Below are 18,803 nucleotides of genomic sequence, written 5' to 3'. Positions count from 1 at the left end.
TATGTCCTCCTCTTTTATCATGGTAAGCACATGCATGATGCCAACAAATGATCCACTGACAAAATTGTAGCATGACTGCACTTTCTTCCCAATTTGAAAGTCACAACGGCTAGAAATAAGAACTGCATATCATGCAAGAAAGCAATTTTATGTGAAAGAAAGGATCCATTTCTCGAGGTACATTCATCATCTCCGTGAAGAACTTTGAAAGAGTAGAAACATCTTAGTTATGCTACAATCGAAGCTTAGATTAACTAAGAAAGTTCTGTCTAATCAAAATTCCTAGTTGACACAAGACACTTGAGTAGCACCAGTTATTGCGGTAGTGCTGCCTGGAAGAGCTCACTTCTCCTTGCTTTCTCTATACATCTTGAATCAAAGGTGAATATAAAGAATGAAATAACAGCTTAGGAGGATCTGCAATTAAATCTGAAGTGCAGCTGCTATGGGAGCGGCGAGGCTCAGAACCTCAAATGGCTTTCTGTCTTTCACCTCCTTCACTGTTCGAGGGCATGAATCTGTGATCCAGAAGTAAGTCATCCCACTCTCCGGACTACCTGAAAAGGTTAAAAGGTAAACAGGGATGAGAAAAATCAAAAGGAGGATAGACCAAAACTCAAGACAGGCATTCAGAGTGCAGTTGTCCATTTCATTGAGAATTTAAAAACTTCTAGCTATGCTAACAAATTTTAATATTAATTTGCTAAATACGGACGAAATTTCAACCTAAAGAGAAAAGATCACGCGCAAACACACTTGGTGCCTGAATGTGTTGTATTGCAGAATAACATCTACTTTCAGTTGCCAAATTTTATTAGTACATAATTGGTCCAGTCTAACAACAACAACAACAAACCCATTATATACCCACAACTGGGCTCCGGGGAGGGTAGTGACTAGTGTGTACGCAGACTTTATCCCTAGAGGCTGTTTCCGATAGACCCTCGGCTCAACGAAAGATGAAACAACTATACAAGGAATTTTTCATGAAATGGATAGAGGCAATGCACAATTTAAACAGAAAAGACCATCACTCGCCCAAAAGAACAGTAGAGGAAGATTTCGAAAAGAAGCACATTAAAGCATGGTAATTTAGCATTATTTAGGGAAAAACCTGTTAAAAGATACAGGATTTTTTCCCCGATAAGGGTACATAAAAGTCTAATAAATCATAAGAGATCTCAAACATGATGCCACACACTTGAGCCTTCTGCAAGGATTTTAAGGGCTTTGACATTTTGGCAGAAGCAATCTTATAGAAGGAAATTATTAATACTAATATAAGAACCCGAGAACACATGCCTACCTCCTTTGTCGTGGTTAAAACGCTGCCATGATCTGTTTGGAAAAATTCCATGGGTCACATAAGCACTTATTTTTTGAGCTCCATGTCTAGCCAACACTTTCTGCAAAAAGGCAGAGAATAGTTTTGCTACTTTAAATAACAAAAGAGAAAAAGTATATTTCAATTTTCAAGAATGTCAACTCAATACAGCATGGTAAAATATTTTATACTTCTACTCTGCATCTAAGTATTTTTAAAAATGCGCATACTAACAATCAGGTTTGTTAAGAAGATACATATGCTACTATTACCTCTCCACATTTCATAATTTTCTCGTTGAGAAGACAACCCTTCAACAAGAAAAAAAAGAAATCTAAATGATTTTCTCCAGTTTTAGAGCATACAGAACTAACAGCTATAAAGCAGTACCTTGAATTCATGGACCCAAGAATGGTACTTTCTGCGCTTTGTTTCGGTTCTACCTTTTAAATGCTAGGATTTCATGACTTACCTAAATGCGGCCAACTTTTCACTATCAGAGACTACATCAAACAAAAAACCATACATAAATAGCTTCTGCTTCACCAGTTTCTGCCAAGTAACTTGGATTAGCCAGAATGGAAATGAGTTACAAAAGTATCAGAACCAAATATAGAGGAGCATTCGACTCTAGATTAGAATGTTTTTTTTCCGTTCTTTTTTTTTAACCGACCAGATCATAAACGTATAGCGCTCTAGCCTAATGTGAGGGGAAGCAAATTTGTTCAGATGTAACCAGCAGTCAGCACCATTAGCTTTCTCACCTGGCATTCTGTTAGGGTGCCACCTGATTGTACAAGATCATCCACTATCACCACATGACGTCCAGCAGGATCTCCCTCCTTAATCCGTACAATTCGTTGATCACCTTCCCTAACTTTAGCACAGACAATCTGATAATCAACCACAACAGGCCATATATAAATGAGCAGCGTGAACGTGGTTCCAGATGTAAGAAAATTGAAAAGCAAAGATAGTCTTTCAGTAAGATGATAAAAAATCCAGCAGCTTGATTATTGAAGGACCCAACAATTTCTTAAGGAATAAACTATATTCAACCAGAACAAGTAGATGATGATGACATGCACAGCCTGCCAAATCCAGAAAACTAACAACCTGAATAGCATACGGTAGCGGTCAATGCAAATACAGACATGCGCGCAAACTTCGTAAGCTCACATACTGCACATTTTAAGAAGCTCATAACATAGTGGGATCCACTTCCCTCTTCCCTACCCCCTCCCCAAAGATAAAACATGAATGAATCATCAATCATGCATTAAATCCCAAATCAGCTAGGGTTGGTATTTTCCCTCTTTATCTTTTATTTGTTTGGTAGGTAAGGGGCAGGGAGGGATCATGTTACAAACTTACAATGTTAGTCACTATGTACTTATTTAAAGAGGAGGGGAATGGGAAGGGTACACTCCCCAAAGATAAAACATCAATGAACCATCAATCATGCATAAAATCCCAAATCAGCTAGGGTTGGTGTTTTCTCTCTTTATCTTTTATTTGTTTGGTAGGTAAGGGGCAGGGAGGGATCATTTTACAATGTTAGTCACTGTGTACTTATTTAAGGAGTGGGGGAATGGGAAGGGTATCATCGCAAAATGAAACCCTAATTTGTGAAAAGGAGAAAGGCTCGATAACCCCGAACTCAGGAGGAGTAAGTGCTCCAGAGTTGAATTCAACACTCAATTCACGAAACCCGAGTACTAGTACGCTGAATTCAACACCTAATTCAGCTGGTATGACGACTGGAGTAGTAAGCCCAGAAAATTCTACTGTAGCGAGAACGGTTGTTTCGAACGGTGAGGATTAGGAGATGCGTGGAGCTTTCACTCAAGAGGCTAAATCTAGCGCAAGCAAAATAGTTGTAAATGAAGAGCAGAGGGAGAAGAAACAACGTGATGCCATTCCAGTACCTCAGAAAAAGGTAGAACCGATCAATGGGAACAGCCAGAAAACATGGGCAAAATTGTTCTCTGGTAACAGGATGCCGGCAAGGGGAATGGATCTAGTATTTATTCCCCCTTTGATTCAGGATGGAATCAGGAAGGTACAACTGAAACAGGATGAAATGGAGATTGAGAATGAGAAATGGAAAAAGGCTATTATTCCATATGTAATTGGAGAATCTCCACCAATTGGTGCCATGAGAGATTCGTAGCGTCACAATGGAATTTCGCTGCTAAACCAAAGGTATACTATCATAATGAGGGGTATTTTGTCATACTTTTCAATACCGTGGAGGACAAAAAATGAGGTAGTTTACTTAGGGCCACACACCATAAATAATAGGCCAGTAATCCTGAAATCGTGGTCTGCTGATTTTAATTTCTATGATGAAGTTCTAAAGACTATTCCATTATGGGTAAATTTTCCAAACTTGCCACTGAATTGTTGGGGAAGGGTCGATTTGAGTAGAATTGCTAGTGGACGGGGATGCCCTATATATGCTGATGAATGCATCACGAGTACAACAAGGATTTCCTATGCCAGAGTGCTCATCGAAATGGACATTACGAAGGAGTTGCCTAGAAGCATTAGAGTGCAGGATCAAACTGGGAAGGAATTTGATGAGGTGGTAGAGTATGACTGGGTACCACAATACTGTAATAAGTGTCTAATGGTTGGTGCAACTACAATGGACCAAAAGGAGTACCAGGGACACAAGTGATAAAGCAACAGGATGGGAAACAAAAGCAGAAGGCAGAAACATCAAATCAGCAGGATAAAAATCCAAATATGCAGGAAGGTTAGGAGCCAAAAGCCAGAAGTCCAATGGTGGGAAAGAGGACCAATAAAACAGGTTGACAAGAACATAGGCAAACGAGTGACTCAATCACAGCAGGCTGAATCACATGCACTAGGAGCTGATCGAGATGTCTGGCAGAGAGCAAAAGGAAGGTGCGTACAAACAAGCCAATTGATTCCAATTCAGAGCACTCTCATCCATACCCATGGATTTTCTCCATTGAGAGTAGGGATACAAGAGGAAAATGTGATTTGGGATGCTGCAGGTAAATACAAGGTAGTACAGGTGAAGATGTGGAAGAGGCACCACCCCAAACTAGTTCAACATGATACTACTTGGAATGTGAGGGGTTTTAATAAAGTCTATAAGCAAAAGGAGATGAGGGTATTCTTGTAGGTAAATAAGATAAATCTAATACCAATAATTGAACATAGAGTTCAAGAAACCAAAGCTAAGGAAATTATAGAAAAGGTTGTATCTGGCTGGAACTGGTGTTCCAATGCTTCCTCTAATGTCAGAGGGAGAATATGGATATGGGACCCTACAAGCGTACAGTTTACTACACTGCAGAGGCATACACAATTCATACATGGGGTAGTACGCAACAATAGTTCAACTAGGCGTTTCGTTTTTACTGCTATCTATGGCCTACATAAAATTTCTCATAGAGGTGGCCCTATGGGAGACACTAAGGGAGTTAGAAGATCAGATGAATAGTCCCTGGCTGATTATGGGTGACTTTAACGCAATGTTGGATATGGATGACAGGATAAATGGTATCACAGTCCAGGAAAATGAAATAAGGGATTTCATGGAAGATTGCAGATTAACTGAACTGCCAACTGTAGGAAGGTCTTATAAGTGATTTCAGGGTCATTGATTCAGGTGCATCTGATCACATTTCTGGTAACAAATTTCATTTCACTACTATTTCATGTTCTCAATCTCTTCTAACAGCCACAATGGCCAACAGGTCTCAAACCATGGCAATTGGAATAAGTCAAGCAAGCCCAATTCCTTTCTTACTTTTAGATTCAGTTCTTTATGTTCCCGGTAGTCCTTTTAATCTCACAGTCGTTAGTCGCTTAGCTAAATCACTTAAATGCTTTGTTTTATTTCTTGATGACCTTGATTTTACACAAGAATGCAGTACAAGGCAGATCATTTGCACTGGGCATGAATCAAATGGACTTTATTACTTATCCTTACAAAATCACATGGACTCACATCTTATCTTCTTTCAACAACTCGTCTTGTTACTGATTCACCAGATTTATTACATAAACAGTTGGGACATCCTAGTTTGTCAAAACTTCAAAAAATGGTACCTGATTTATCTCACTTGTCCATTCTAGAGTGTGAATCATGTCAGCTCGGTAAGCGTACTAGGTCCCATTTCTCCTCGACGTCTTGATAATTGAGCAAAATTACCTTTCACTTTAGTCCATTCAGATGTCTACCTCGAGATTCTGCTACTTTGTCAGTTTCATTGATGATTATTCCAGGTGCACTTGGATATTTTTGATGAAAAATTTATCTGAGTTATTTTCTATTTTTCAGACCTTCCACGCTGAAATTCAAAATCAATTTGGGGTTTCTATCCACACATTTCGTAGTGATAATGCCCTAGAGCATTTGTCTTCCCCATTTCAGCAGTTATGGACTCTCATGAGATTATTCATCAAACATCATGTCCGTACAAATCTCAACAAAATAGGATAGCTGAAAGAAAGAATAAACATCTTATTGAAACAGCTCGTACCCTACTCATACAATTTCATGTTTCGTTGCGTTTTGGGGGATGCAGTTCTTATATCTTGTTATCTTATTAATCGTATGCAATCCTCAGCTATCCAGAATCAAGTTCCATTCTCTGTCTTGTTTCCCACCTTTGTTCTCTCTTCCACCCCGTGTCTTTGGGAGCACGTGTTTTGTTCGTAACCTTACTCCAGGAAAAGACAAGTTAGCTCCTCGTGCTCTTAACTGCGTGTTTCTGGGTTACTCGAAAATGCAAAAGGGATATCGATGCTATTCACTTGACCTCCAACGGTACCTTATGTTTGCTAATGTTAACTTCTTTGAAGCCCAATCATACTTCACAGTTCAGGTAGTCACTTAGATATTTCTAAGGTGCTATCGGTTCCATCTTTTGGAGATTCAGTCACTATCTCCCGTTCATCTTCCTCTACAGCTCCAGCTCTACCATCTACAGCTTCAGTTCTAACTCCACCACCTATAGCTCTAATTCCATCACCTAGTCCAGTTCAACCTTCTACAACTTCACCACTCCTAACTTATCATCGTCGTCTGCGCCCAGCATCAAGCCCAGTTGATTCACGTCCTGTACTTGACCATGCTTTTACTGTGGACTTGTCTCCTTATAGTCAACCAATTGCACTTCAGAAAGGTATATGGTCCACACTTAATCCTAATTTCCATCTATGTTGCTCGTACTCTCCTAAAATGTCGCCAAGTGCGTGTCGGATCCCCCAAAAGTAGTGTATTTTTGGAGGATCCGACACAGGTGCGACAACATTTTGAAAAGTCCGCACAACATAGATTCCCATTATGTTGGATTGAGTTACCATCGTTTGTCATCACCCCATTATGCGTTTGTATCATCTTTGTCCTCTGTTTCCATTCCTAGTCTACAGGTGAAGCACTGTCTCATTCAGGATGGCAACAAGCTATCATTGACGAGATGTCTGTTTTACATACGAGTGGTACTTGGGAGCTTGTTCCTCCTCCTTCGGGTAAATCTACTATTGGTTGTCGTTGGGTGTATGCAGTCAAGTTTGGTCCAGATGGCCAGGTTGATCGACTTAAGGTTTATCTCGTTGCCAAAGGGTATACCCAAATATTTGGGCTCGATTACAGTGATATTTCTCTCCCGTGGCTAAAATAGCATCAATCCGCCTTTTTCTATCCATAGTTGTTGTTCACCATTGGCCTTTCTATCAGTTGGACATTAAGAATGATTTTCTTCACGGTGACCTTGGGGATGAGGTTTATATAGAGCAACCACCTGGTTTTGTTGCTCAGGGGGAATTAGTGGCCTTGTATGTCGGTTGCGCCGGTCCCTTTATGGTTAAAGCAGTCTCCTCGAGCCTGGTTTAGTAAGTTCAGTACAGTTATTCAGGAGTTTGGCATGATTCATAGTGAAACTGATCTCTCTGTGTTTTATCAACATTCTACTTCAAATCTCAATATTTATCTAGTGGTTTATGTTGATAATATTGTTATTACCGGTAATGATCAAGATGGTATTACTAAGTTGAAGCAACATCTCTTTCAACACTTTCAGACTAAGGATCTAGGCAAATTAAAGTATTTTATGAGTATTGAGGTCGCTCAGTCTAGCTCAGGTATTGTGATCTCACAACGGAAGTATGCCTTAGACATTCTTGAGGAGACAAGAATGATAGGTTGTAGACCTGTTAACGCTCCTATGGATCCAAATTCTAAACTTCTACCAGGAATGGGGAAGTCGCTTAGCGATCCTGCAAGATATAGGTGATTGGTTGGTAAATTAAATTGCCTCACAGTAACTAGACCTGACATTTCCTTTCACGTGAGTGTGGTGAGTCAGTTTATGGATTCTCCCTATGATAGTCATTGGGATGTAGTTTTCCGCATTTTTCGATATATAAAATCAGCTCCAGGCAAAGGATTATTGTTTGAAGTTCGAGGCCATAAGCCAATTGTTGGGTATTCAGATGCTGACTGGGTAGGATCATCTTCTGATAGACGTTTTACAGCTGGATATTGGGTTTAGCAGGAGGTAATTTGGTGTCTTGGAAGAGCAAGAAACAAAATGTGATTGCTCGGTCTAGTGCAGAAGCAGAATATCGAGCAATGGATGTGGCAACATATGAACTAGTTTGGATCAAATATTTGCTTAAGGAGTTGAAATTTGGTGAAATCAGCAAGATGGAACTTGTGTGTGATAATCAAGCTGCCCTTCATATTGCATCAAATCCGGTGTTTCATGAGGAACTAAACACATTGAGATTGACTGTCACTTCATCAGAGAAAAAGATACTCTCAGGACATATTGCTACAAAGTTTGTGAAATCAAATGATCAGCTTGCAGATATTTTCACCAAATTCCTCACCGGTCCTCGTATTAGTTACATATGTAACAAGCTCGGTACATATGATTTGTATGCACCGGCTTGAGGGGGAGCGTTAGATAGTTATGAAAATAACCCTAGTCCCACATGGAATATGAGTAAAATATGTATTGTGTATAGTTATAAATAGGGCTGTTGTAAAGCACTTAATAGAATATCAATAATAGATTTTTCTCTCGTGTATTCTCACAGCTTTGAACAATTTTCAAGATCATCAGGCGCGATAGCAAACCAAGACAAAAGTTATATCTATTTTGGAGGGATTCCACTAGATATAGAACAGCTGATTACACAAAGCCTGGGTTTCTCTGTAGGTTCTCTACCTTTTAGATACCTGGAGGTACCTTTGAGTACAAAAAGATTATCGATGGCTCAATGTCAACCTCTGTCAGACAAGATGCTTGCAAAGGTGAACCATTGGACAGCAAAATTCCTGTCGTATGCGGGAAGGTTGCAATTGATTAAGAGTGTTATGATTGCCATCCAATCCTTTTGGTCACAAATATTTCCATTATCAAAGAAGATAATTCTGAAGTTTGAAACTATTTGTAAAAATTTTCTTTGGACGGGTGGATCTGAAGGCAACAAGAAGGCATTGGTGGCTTGGGAGAAGTTGTGTTGGCCCAAGTCTGCAGGAGGGCTGAACATCACTGACATACTAAGGTGGAATAAAGCACCAGTCCTAAAGCACCTACGGAATCTATGTAAGGAGGAGGATAGATTATGGATATAATGGATGCATACATATTACATAAAGAAAGGTGTGGTATGGAATACATATGCCAAGCAAGCTTCATGGTTAACTCAAAATGACCTAAGTGCTGCAAAGTACCTAACAGAAGCAAATATAAGAGTGGAGGATATTTTGAATGCAGGAAGCTATTCCATTAGAGACATCTATAACAAACTTAGAGGAGACTTTCCTGAAGTTGAATGGAGGAAGCTGTTGTGCAACAATCAGAGTAGTCCTAAGTGGATCTTTATACTATACATAGCATTACAGGGCAGGTTATACACCAGAGACAAGCTTATCAAATGGGGCATACTAACCAGTCCATTTTGCTCATTATGTGAAGGAGGAGCAGAGGACCATGAACACTTATTTTTCAAGTGCAACTACTCAACAGCAACGTGGAGAAAGCTGCTGTACTGGATAGGAATCAATAGGGATGCACAAGGTTGGACTGAGGAGGTCAGCAGGGCTACAAAATATGCATCAGGAAGACAACCATTAGCACAGTGTTTTGGAAAGCGTTAAGTGCAAAAAAGCGACGAGGCCTCGCTTCACCGAAGCGAAAAGCGCGAAGCGAAGCGCTCGCTTTTTTCATGTGAAGCGCAATTTAACACATAAATAAAAAAAATAAAATAGGCATAGATAAATGGCTAAGAACTCATTAAAAATAACATATTAAGCAAATGTTTCAATTCTTGAATCAAGAAGCAAATAATAGATACTACAATCAACAACCAAAAAAAAAATAACAGTTAATTCACACGAACCAGAAAACAGAGCATAAAGCAGATGATAAAGCAAAAAACAGAGCATAAAGCATAAAACAGAGCACAAAGTAGAACAGAAGAAGAAGAAGTCGTTTAGGGCACAAAATCAGCGCTTAAAAAGTGAAAAAAATTGAAAGAAGAAGAGAAGAAGAAGAAGTCGTTGAAGAAACTTACCGAGAACTGGAGACTTCGTCGTCGCTGGAGAAGAAGTCGTTGAAGAGCGTATGTTTATTTGTTAACAGATGGCTTATTTGCCAAAAAAATTTAAAAAAACCTTAGTAGATGCCTTCTGCTCGCTTAAGCACGCTTTTTTATCGCTTTTCCATCGAGGCGCTTCTCGCTTAAGCGCGAGAAGCGAGCGCTTTTTAAATGTGAGTCGCTTTTGTAGCAGAAAAGCGATGGCCCTACGCCTCGCGTCGCTTCAGCGCTTAAAGCGAGCGCTTTTAATAACACTGCATTAGCAGCAGTGTAAAGAATGGCCTTAACTCTAGTGCTGTCTATCATATATGGCAGGAGAGAAATGGGAGAACTTTCCGCATGAAGAAGAGGAACAGTGATGATATTGTTAGAGCAATAGTTCAAGAGATTCATTGTAGAGGAAGTATGAGTCCCAGACTAGCCAAACAACTGCAGGAGCTAAACTTTTATCCTTAGCTAGTTTGTTTCAGATTTGAATTAGGAGTATTGGTGCTGTTTAGTTTAAGATGTCTTTAGAGTTGGGGCTATATGTCCAACTTTAGTATGAAAGCTATATGGTTTTGTTTTATGCTTGTACACATTTCCCTGGTAATAAAAAATTTCTAATTACTTTGGGTCATATAAAGGAGTGGTTTATGGCCTTCATCTTTGGGTCACAAGTACTCGAACACATTTATCAAAGTCAATAATCCTATTTGCAATTCGTAAAATACAATTTATACTTATTTAAGGGGGTTATGATAACTTTCAGCATAGGTACTAGAGGGCATTTAGAAAGGTCAACAGTCCTTGCAATTTGTAAAATACAAGTGCATAACGAAGAAACTGAAGATACGAGACAATAAAAAGGGGAACTATAATTCAATCCCATATTAGAACATACAGGAGCAAGTTTACAAGCATAAAAGTATGAATATAAATGTATGATCACCATGCTGATGGAGTTATTTTGAGCAAAAAACTAGTTTTGAAGGAATACCATTGGAAAATGCTGAAGCTGCTTGTGAAAACGTTTCCATGCACCATCATCAGGAAAAGCTAGAGATATCTACAGAAAGCAACAGGACACCGATTATTAGCAGGAAAGAAATATTTAACCATTGACCACTTCCATTATTTCAATCGTACAAGTAGTAAGTGAAAACACGGCATCCTGCAATGTCACAAGCACATTATGTGATCTACAAATTTTAGGACCAAAAAGACCGTTACATTTCCTTTTTAATTTTTCTTCATGTAATGGGAATAGCACCCCAAAGGAATTCATTTCCTTTATATTTTTCTTCATGTAATGGGAAAAGCAACCCAAAGGAATTCATTAATTTTAAAATCATAGTGTAGACTCATCGTTCATAACTAGTTCATGCTTGAATTCTGAACCGTTGAATCTAAGCACGAGTTTGGAAAAAATAACTATAGGCTCTGGTTATTGGAAGGCAGTACTAATACAAATTCATTCTGTTTATAAGCACATCGGAATAGAACATAAACCTAACAGTACATCTGTATGAGAGCAAATCTTTGAAGACTCTGAACTGGACATCAAAACTAGAACAACTCTTAAGAAGCTTTACTAATTCCAAGTGTATGGCCTAGCAACAATCAAGCTCAAATAACTACAGAGCAGGATTCAAATCCCATCAGAGGTGAAAAATGATAGTGATTTCTTTCCATCGGTCTAAGTTTTGATGGACAAAGTTAATCGGAATATGTGCTAGTGGGAGCTAGCAGGTGTCCAGTGCATTAGTTGAGGTGTGGGGAAATTGGCCCGGACACCACAGTTATCAAAAAGGAAAAAAACAGCTATTAAGCTTGATGTAGCTAATCTGCCAGAGAAGATGCTTTGATTCTTAATACACTCATTTTTATTAAAGAATACCGAGTCACATCCACCCAGTTTTACCCATAAGAGGTTGGGCTGAAGGGATAAAAACATTTAGCTTAAAGAGATGAGAAGTTTACTTGTTTCAATATCCTCACGATCCCTTCGCTTTATGTGCTATAAGATTCATCAACATGTTAGTTTACTGGAGTTCCTCAAAATCAGATTTTGCAAAGAATACAAATAAATTCGGAAGAGAAACACCGCTATTTCCAGCATCGTAATGTCAAACATATGATTAACTTGTTTATGTTACCTCATACCACGATAAAAGGAAAGGGAAAAAAACTTACATTGTCAGAGTCAGGGAGTTGTTGTAGCCTATTCAGAAGCAAGGGGATCCCGCTCTCGAAGCATGGTAGTATATTGTCTCCAAAGTAGAACCTCTCCTGTAATCGAAGAAGTCACATAAACAAGCGTCAGCTTAAGATTACAATGACATATAAGCTAGAAAATGACCAATATAAAAAAATATCAGATTTTTCAGGAAGCCATGAATTTGGTATACACCTGCAAGGCATGGATATCAAAGGTAACTAAACTAGTTGGTCCTCCTCGAGGAACTGGGATGTTTGACAAAATCCTGGCAAGCGTAAAAGCTGTGGCAACATCACCTTCATCTTCCATGCGCTCAGATGTGCCCGTTGGGAAGAACGGAAGGACAAGCGTGAATGAGGAAACGAAGAGCTTTGGCAATGCATAAATAACTGATAGTTGCTCAAAAATCACTCCAGGAGAACTAAATGAAGCAAGGAAAGCTGCATGCTGTCCACGGATGCCATGAGCATTAGATATGAATAGGTTTGGGAATCCATCTTCGAAAGTCCTGAATTTATTTAGACCAATGTTGTCAAAGGCGAAAAGCTCTAAAAAGCATTCTAGGTCAGTTGGGGCTTTAAGCCCAAAGTGCAATTTAAGTGTGAACTTTAGTTAAAAAAGGCGCAATGCAAGAAAAAAAGAAAAATATGCTCCCTCCGTTTCAATTTATGTGAGTCCATTTGACTGGGCACGGAGTTTAAGAAAAGAGAGAAACTTTTGAACTTGTGGTGTAAAATGAGGCACATATATTTTGTATGGCTATAAATCATTGCATAGAGGTAAATTGTTTCCAAATATGGAAAGTGGTCATTCTTTTTGGCACGGACTAAAAAGGAAATAGGTTTACATAAGTTGAAACGGATGGAGCATATGTAATTAAAGAGAAAAGTAACAAATTCATTTATATTGTTTCCTTAACAACTACTCCCTCCATTCCAATTTATGGGAACCTGTTTGACTGGGCACAGAGTTTAAGAAAAAATGAAAACTTTTGAAACTTGTGGTCCTAAACAAGTCAAAAAGGGTTTCAGAGTATTTGTGTGGTTATAAAAGCTTCTCATTAAGGGTAGAATTGGAAGTTTAATCTAAATTGTTTCTAAATTTAGAAAGGGATTATTCTTTTTGGAACGAACCAAAAAGGAAATAGGTTCACATAAACTGGAACGGAGGGAGTAATATACTATATCTAACACATATTGATAGTCTAGCATTGCTCCATTCAAGATAGAACTCATGGGCAATAAGGGGCACGTCTTGGTACCTTGCCTACACAAACGCAGCTCAAGTGAGGTGACCCTGAGCTTCTTCAGGCTTAAGCGCGTCTTAAATGAGCCTTTGACAACACTGATTTAGACCAAATCAACTTTGCAAAATAATACAATAAATAGTACTTGTGGTCCTCTTACTCAATTAAGTTATGTCCCCTTAATAATGCAGCAAGTATAGGGGTTAGAAAACCCAATTAATTCTACGCTCTCACTCATTTTACTTAAATTCGATTTAAATTTGTTATCCAAGTCTAGATAACATAGATATATCTAATCAAACTATTAGTTTAAAATTATTTTGACAAGCATGTTTCTATGGCGCCAAGAAGGGAACTTTGATCTCATCGTAAGCAGGTAAAACTCCAATTTCCAAAGTATACCCTTGTGGACCTATTAACCAGAATGAATTTGGTACTTCTTTTGCCCCATTTTATGTGACATTGAACTTAACGCATTAGTTTGATTTGTATATTACACAAAAGAAAGAGTAGAATAAAAAATTAGGTAAATAGTTAAAAGTTCTGGTTCAGTATACAACCCTTAATAAAAGCTAGCAATTTGCCCTTTTTATTTCTTCTCGGTCTTCCACCTCATCTACGCTCATTAATTAGTTATAAATTACTCGTTCTGTCCCAATTTATATGACACTTTCCATCTTGGGACATCCCAAATCGTTCAATAGCATTATTCCTTTATCCAGTTTAATACCACAAGTGGGATATGGGGAAGGTAGCGTATACGCAGACCTTACCCCTACTTGGCGAAGGTCTTTACAACCTTCACAAACTTTCAAGAATTTAAATTCTTTGATATGGTGTCTTATTTATCAAACCGGCTTTTATCCATAAATTCAATGTTTTTTCCCACAATCACTAATGTATTATACAAGTAAAAAAATTTGTTTAACTCCATGCTTAATCAAATACAGCTATATAAAATGGAACTGTGTAAATAATTTTAAAGAAAATAACATACCACTACTTAATATGATTAGTTAAAATATATTTAAATTCTACTAACTCATAAGAATTACTTCTCTACCCTAATTTATGTGATATTCTTTTCTATTTTGCCTGTCCGAAAAAAATATTCTCTACGTTTGCTTTTAGTTGTCCACTTTTGACTTTACACTCCCTTTACACAAAATAAATGAAGTACTCATTTTACAATTTTACCCATAATAATGATAGCATTTTAAAAAGTCTTGAGAAGTAATTTGGGGAATTAGTAGTTAATGATAAGGGTAAAACATGAAAAAAAGATTGTGTTTCTCTTGATTTACTAACATGGACAAGTAAAAATAAAAATATATTAAAGTCTTGAGAAGTAATTTGCGGAATTAGTAGTTGATGACAAGGGTAAAACATGAAAAAAAGATTGTGTTTCTCTTGATTTACTAACATGGACAAGTAAAAATAAAAATATATTTTTAATATAGTGGACAAGTAAAAGTGAACGAACCGTGTAGTATCTTTCTATATTGAGAAAGAATTTGACTTTAAACTTTCAATTTTATCCTCAATGACTAGTATGTCTATTAACTTATTTTAGATCACAAGTTTCGAAAGTGTTTTTTCTTAAACTTTGTGCCTGATCAAACAATGTCATAAATTGGGAAGGAGGGAGTATAGAAGATAATTTTACTAAGAAAACAATGTCGAATAAATAAATAAGGAGTTGGGCGAATCTTACCTCCAAGTGATACTACGGAGCTCAATGGCATCAGATTGAGAAGCAATTCGCTCAGCAAGATCTTTCATCTCATCGCAATAGAATAAGCAAACTCTTTTCGAATGCTTACCAGCAGGACCCAAAGCAGCAGCAGCAGACATTGGGATTGAAGGAGGTTTCAGAATAATATGAATTGGATCAGTCGCTGATACACAACCCACCGTCCACCTTTGGTTACTCTCAAATTCACATCGAATGGAAAAATCCTTATTACGCTTGAAGGATCGCGAGAAGATAAAAGTGGAATTATGGAATTTGTCAAGGGTTTTTGAGCAATGCGAAGAGAAGACCGGCGGCGACGGCGACGGCGGAGTTGTGGCTGACATGGGGTGGAAGTGTGTCAGTGTTAACGGGTTGCGTAAGGGTGGAGGTATGCCTTGTCGTCCGCCGCGTGTGCGACGGAACTAAAGAGGACTATTAGAATTGCGGCTAGAGCTGGCGGCTCTCTTGTGTTGTAAGGAAACAAAATATAAAAACACTTTCACTCGGACCAAGCTACATTAACTTACAACTACTTATATATACTCCTAGGTTCCATATACGGGTGTTGTAACAAAAAACTTTATGTAATCAAGTCTCATAAAAATAAATATCAACCGATAATTTAATAAACATATAATTATCATACTTTCTCAAATTAAACTATATCAATAATAAAATTCTTTCCATTATTGTCGTATATAACTTAGATTCTGGTCATATATATAATATAAGTTATACATATTGCAATTATCCGTATTCTAATATGTGAAAACAAGTGAGTTATACCAATTAATAGGATCATAAAAATTTATTTTTAATTGCTTAATATGTAAAATGATGTGTAAATTCTTTTTTGCCACGCAACACATAACTTACACCTATAAATTAACTAGTTATAGGATACGCATGTTGCGCGTGTAATCTATCTCGGTAACTATAATTTTTTAAGAATTATATAAATATTATATTTAAATTATATTCAAAATATAAAAAGACGAACGATATTTTGTAATGCGCTTTGCACATGTACCTATATCAAGTATACAATTAAAATATATTATTAAATAATGTATTTGAGTATGGCACAATAGCTTAAATGACACTTATACTTGAGCCACTTTGTCATGTCGTCCAAACTTAACAATTTGCCTTACACTCCTTCAAACCGTGTATAATAAACGCTTATGATACGAGGCTGATCCTATGTGTCATATTTGGCTTTAGTGCATGATTCACACGCCTATAAGGGGCGTAAGGGTAGTTGAAAAAGCCCTAACGGTAATAATGTGGCCTGTTTAACAGCCATCTTCTTCTTTCTATCTTATTCTCCATTATTGAACATTATAGAAGCTAATTTCTATCCAAATCTGATGCCTTCTTCTTGTTAGCTTCAACAGTGAAAAATAGATTTTTTTTTGCTAGGATTCTTCATTGCTCATCAATTTGTGTCATCTCCTTTTCTTTTGAAAGTCGATTGAAAGTCGAGCTTCAACAAAGAAGGAACCTTTGTGATATTGACAAAGGTTCCATTACAGCAACAACACTTCCACTAATAATATCATGGCCTGTTATAGGCAGTTATAAAATATCCAAAATAAGGAAGTTGCTTTACAAAATATTGTCTACAACAGGCCGTCAACAGAAACATATATAATGAAGTAGCTTTATAAAATATTGTCTACCATAGACAGTTAACAAAAACATCCATCGTTAAGTCTTCAAAATATCAGTTGATCACTTCAATTCATGTTTGTTGTAGCTTGGTTGCTTGGTGTGGATTGTGTCTTTGGTGTGGCTTGAGTGATTATAGCAGAGTTTTCCCTTCTGTAACTTTGTTCTTGTAGCTGCCTTTGTGTAACTGCAGCTCAACCCTTCCACTTTAGTCCAGGGGGTTTGAACCTACGTATAGGAGATTGTATTACATGCACTGCCAGTCTCCTGTCATAAGCATTTATTATACACGGTTTGAAGGAGTGTAAGTGTTCAATTGAAAAATTGTTATGTTTGGAGACCGTCATGACAAAGTGGCACATGTATAGGTTCCATTTAGGCCATTTTGCCTTGAGTATAATATAAAGTTAAAAAGGTATGAGTTCTTGAAAATCATTAATATTGATTGTATTTAGATAGATCAGTAAATAATGAAATTCTATCATGTAAAATCCTCAGTCATATATTACAAACACTGATAAGAGAAAATTATAAAATAAAATATTAATATAAATAAAAATCAAAACAACACTTGCATTTAACCCAAATTTTAATCAACCCATAGCTTCTTACTTTGCGTCTCACAAGAATGCCATAAAAATTACAAGAGATGTAGTTCATCACTAATGTAACGATCCAACCGATCGTTTTGTATATTTGAGCCATCTTTTCCTCATTTGATGCTTCTTATATGCTTGGTTGTTATTTTTTGACTTGCGAGGATGGTTGATATGGTTCTGGGAAGATTTTGGAGTGAAATGGAACACTTAGGAGTCGTTTGGTAGGAGATATTAGAAAAAATAATGCAAGCATTAGCTCTATGCATTACTAATACCTTGTTTGGTACATTTTTTCAACTTGTGTATAACTAATACTTGTATTAGTTATACATCATATTTGGTATTATTATATGTATAACTAATGCATAGAAAACCATTTCATTAGTAATACCAAGGCTATTAATGCATGCATTAGTATGGTTAAAGACAAAATTATCCTTAAAGTCCCTTAAAGCTAGAGAATATGAGGGCATTTTTGTAAACAACTATTTTTCTTAAAAATTATGCAATGCATTATAATTTTAATACACCACACCAAACAATAGATAAGAAATAATATCTGCATAACTAATGCTTGCATTACTAACACATGTATTACTAATCCATGCATTACTAATACACCTTATTTCGCACTATTCTTATACACACTACCAAATGACCCCTTAGTTCCTTTGTTGGAAGCCTACGTTATAAGAGTTGATCAAGGTTTGATTTTTATGTAAATGACATCGATTTACTGATTTGATAATTCCAATAGGTTCGTATGGTGATTGTGGACTTAGGCGTATATTCGAATTTGGATTTGGAGGTTCCTAGAATATTATGACGCTATTTTATCGAAAGTTGGCAATTTGACGGTTTGGAGAGTTTCTAAGTTTGACAGGGGGTTAACTTTGATAATATTGAATTCAGATTATTATTTTAAAAGTTGGAATAGGTTCGTTATGTCATCGGGGCGTGTGTGCAAAGTTTGGTTGTAATTCAAATCGGCTAGGCTTGAATCGGACGCTTGATTTGAAGTTTGAAGGTTCTTAAACTGAAGAGAAGTTCAATTTGTATTTTAGCCTTTGATTCATTGTTGTGATATTATCGTATGTGTTTGGAGACTTTGGATACGTACGAATATTATTTATAGACTTATTGGTGTGATTTGATGAGGTTACGGGTGGCTCGAGTGATTTTGGACCACCCGGAGCATTTTGGAAGTAGCACAGTTTTGAATTAAGTAGCAATTATATCACCAATGGGGAAAGTTTTCTCTTACAAGGATAAATAAGAGACTTACCTCTGCCCAGTAAGCTAAAATAAAGAAACAATCGCCAACCATCCAAATTCATCTCCAAATGAGTTAAATCTCGTAAAAACCAACTCAATAACGTCAAATAAAGCCATAAAAAATAACCCCAAACAATAAATCTTCGGTCTTTTATACAATT

The 18,803-nt window shown here is 37.2% G+C and overlaps 1 protein-coding gene across 3 annotated transcripts; it reads right to left on the bottom strand.

The window, feature by feature from the left end:
* Positions 1-129: 129 nt before the first annotated feature.
* On the bottom strand, positions 130-15,608 carry LOC107769230 (ribose-phosphate pyrophosphokinase 4). Of its 3 annotated transcripts, XR_001644353.2 has the most exons (8): positions 15,077-15,608; positions 12,309-12,624; positions 12,092-12,187; positions 10,896-10,964; positions 2,089-2,217; positions 1,715-1,796; positions 1,597-1,635; positions 1,307-1,406 (listed from the first exon to the last, which is right to left on the bottom strand). XR_001644353.2 is itself a non-coding variant. In XM_016588431.2 (7 exons), exons 1-7 carry the CDS (start codon positions 15,439-15,441, stop codon positions 424-426), a joined length of 1,209 nt encoding a protein of 402 aa, XP_016443917.1. In that variant the 5' UTR covers positions 15,442-15,608; the 3' UTR covers positions 130-423. The 3 variants fall into 3 exon arrangements, 2 of the variants coding, with proteins under 2 accessions (XP_016443917.1, XP_075089273.1); XM_016588431.2 differs by lacking the exons at positions 1,597-1,635; positions 1,715-1,796 and adding an exon at positions 130-557; XM_075233172.1 differs by lacking the exons at positions 1,307-1,406; positions 1,597-1,635 and having other exon boundaries at positions 1,639-1,796.
* Positions 15,609-18,803: the final 3,195 nt, after the last annotated feature.

This window comes from Nicotiana tabacum, chromosome 16 (genome assembly GCF_000715075.1).
Source record: "Nicotiana tabacum cultivar K326 chromosome 16, ASM71507v2, whole genome shotgun sequence".
NCBI lineage: Eukaryota > Viridiplantae > Streptophyta > Magnoliopsida > Solanales > Solanaceae > Nicotiana > Nicotiana tabacum.
This window is presented reverse-complemented; position numbering and strand designations above follow the sequence as displayed.

What these genes read in the sequence shown, in the direction of transcription:
- LOC107769230 (XM_016588431.2), bottom strand. Translation starts at nt 15,441, where the DNA reads ATGTCAGCCACAACTCCGCCGTCGCCGTCGCCGCCGGTCTTCTCTTCG. An exon ending in TTGATATCCATGCCTTGCAG is followed by an intron (nt 12,188 to 12,308) that starts GTGTATACCAAA and finishes CTTCGATTACAG; the next exon opens with GAGAGGTTCTACTTTGGAGA. An exon ending in AGCTTCAGCATTTTCCAATG is followed by an intron (nt 2,218 to 10,895) that starts GTATTCCTTCAA and finishes GTTGATTATCAG; the next exon opens with ATTGTCTGTGCTAAAGTTAG.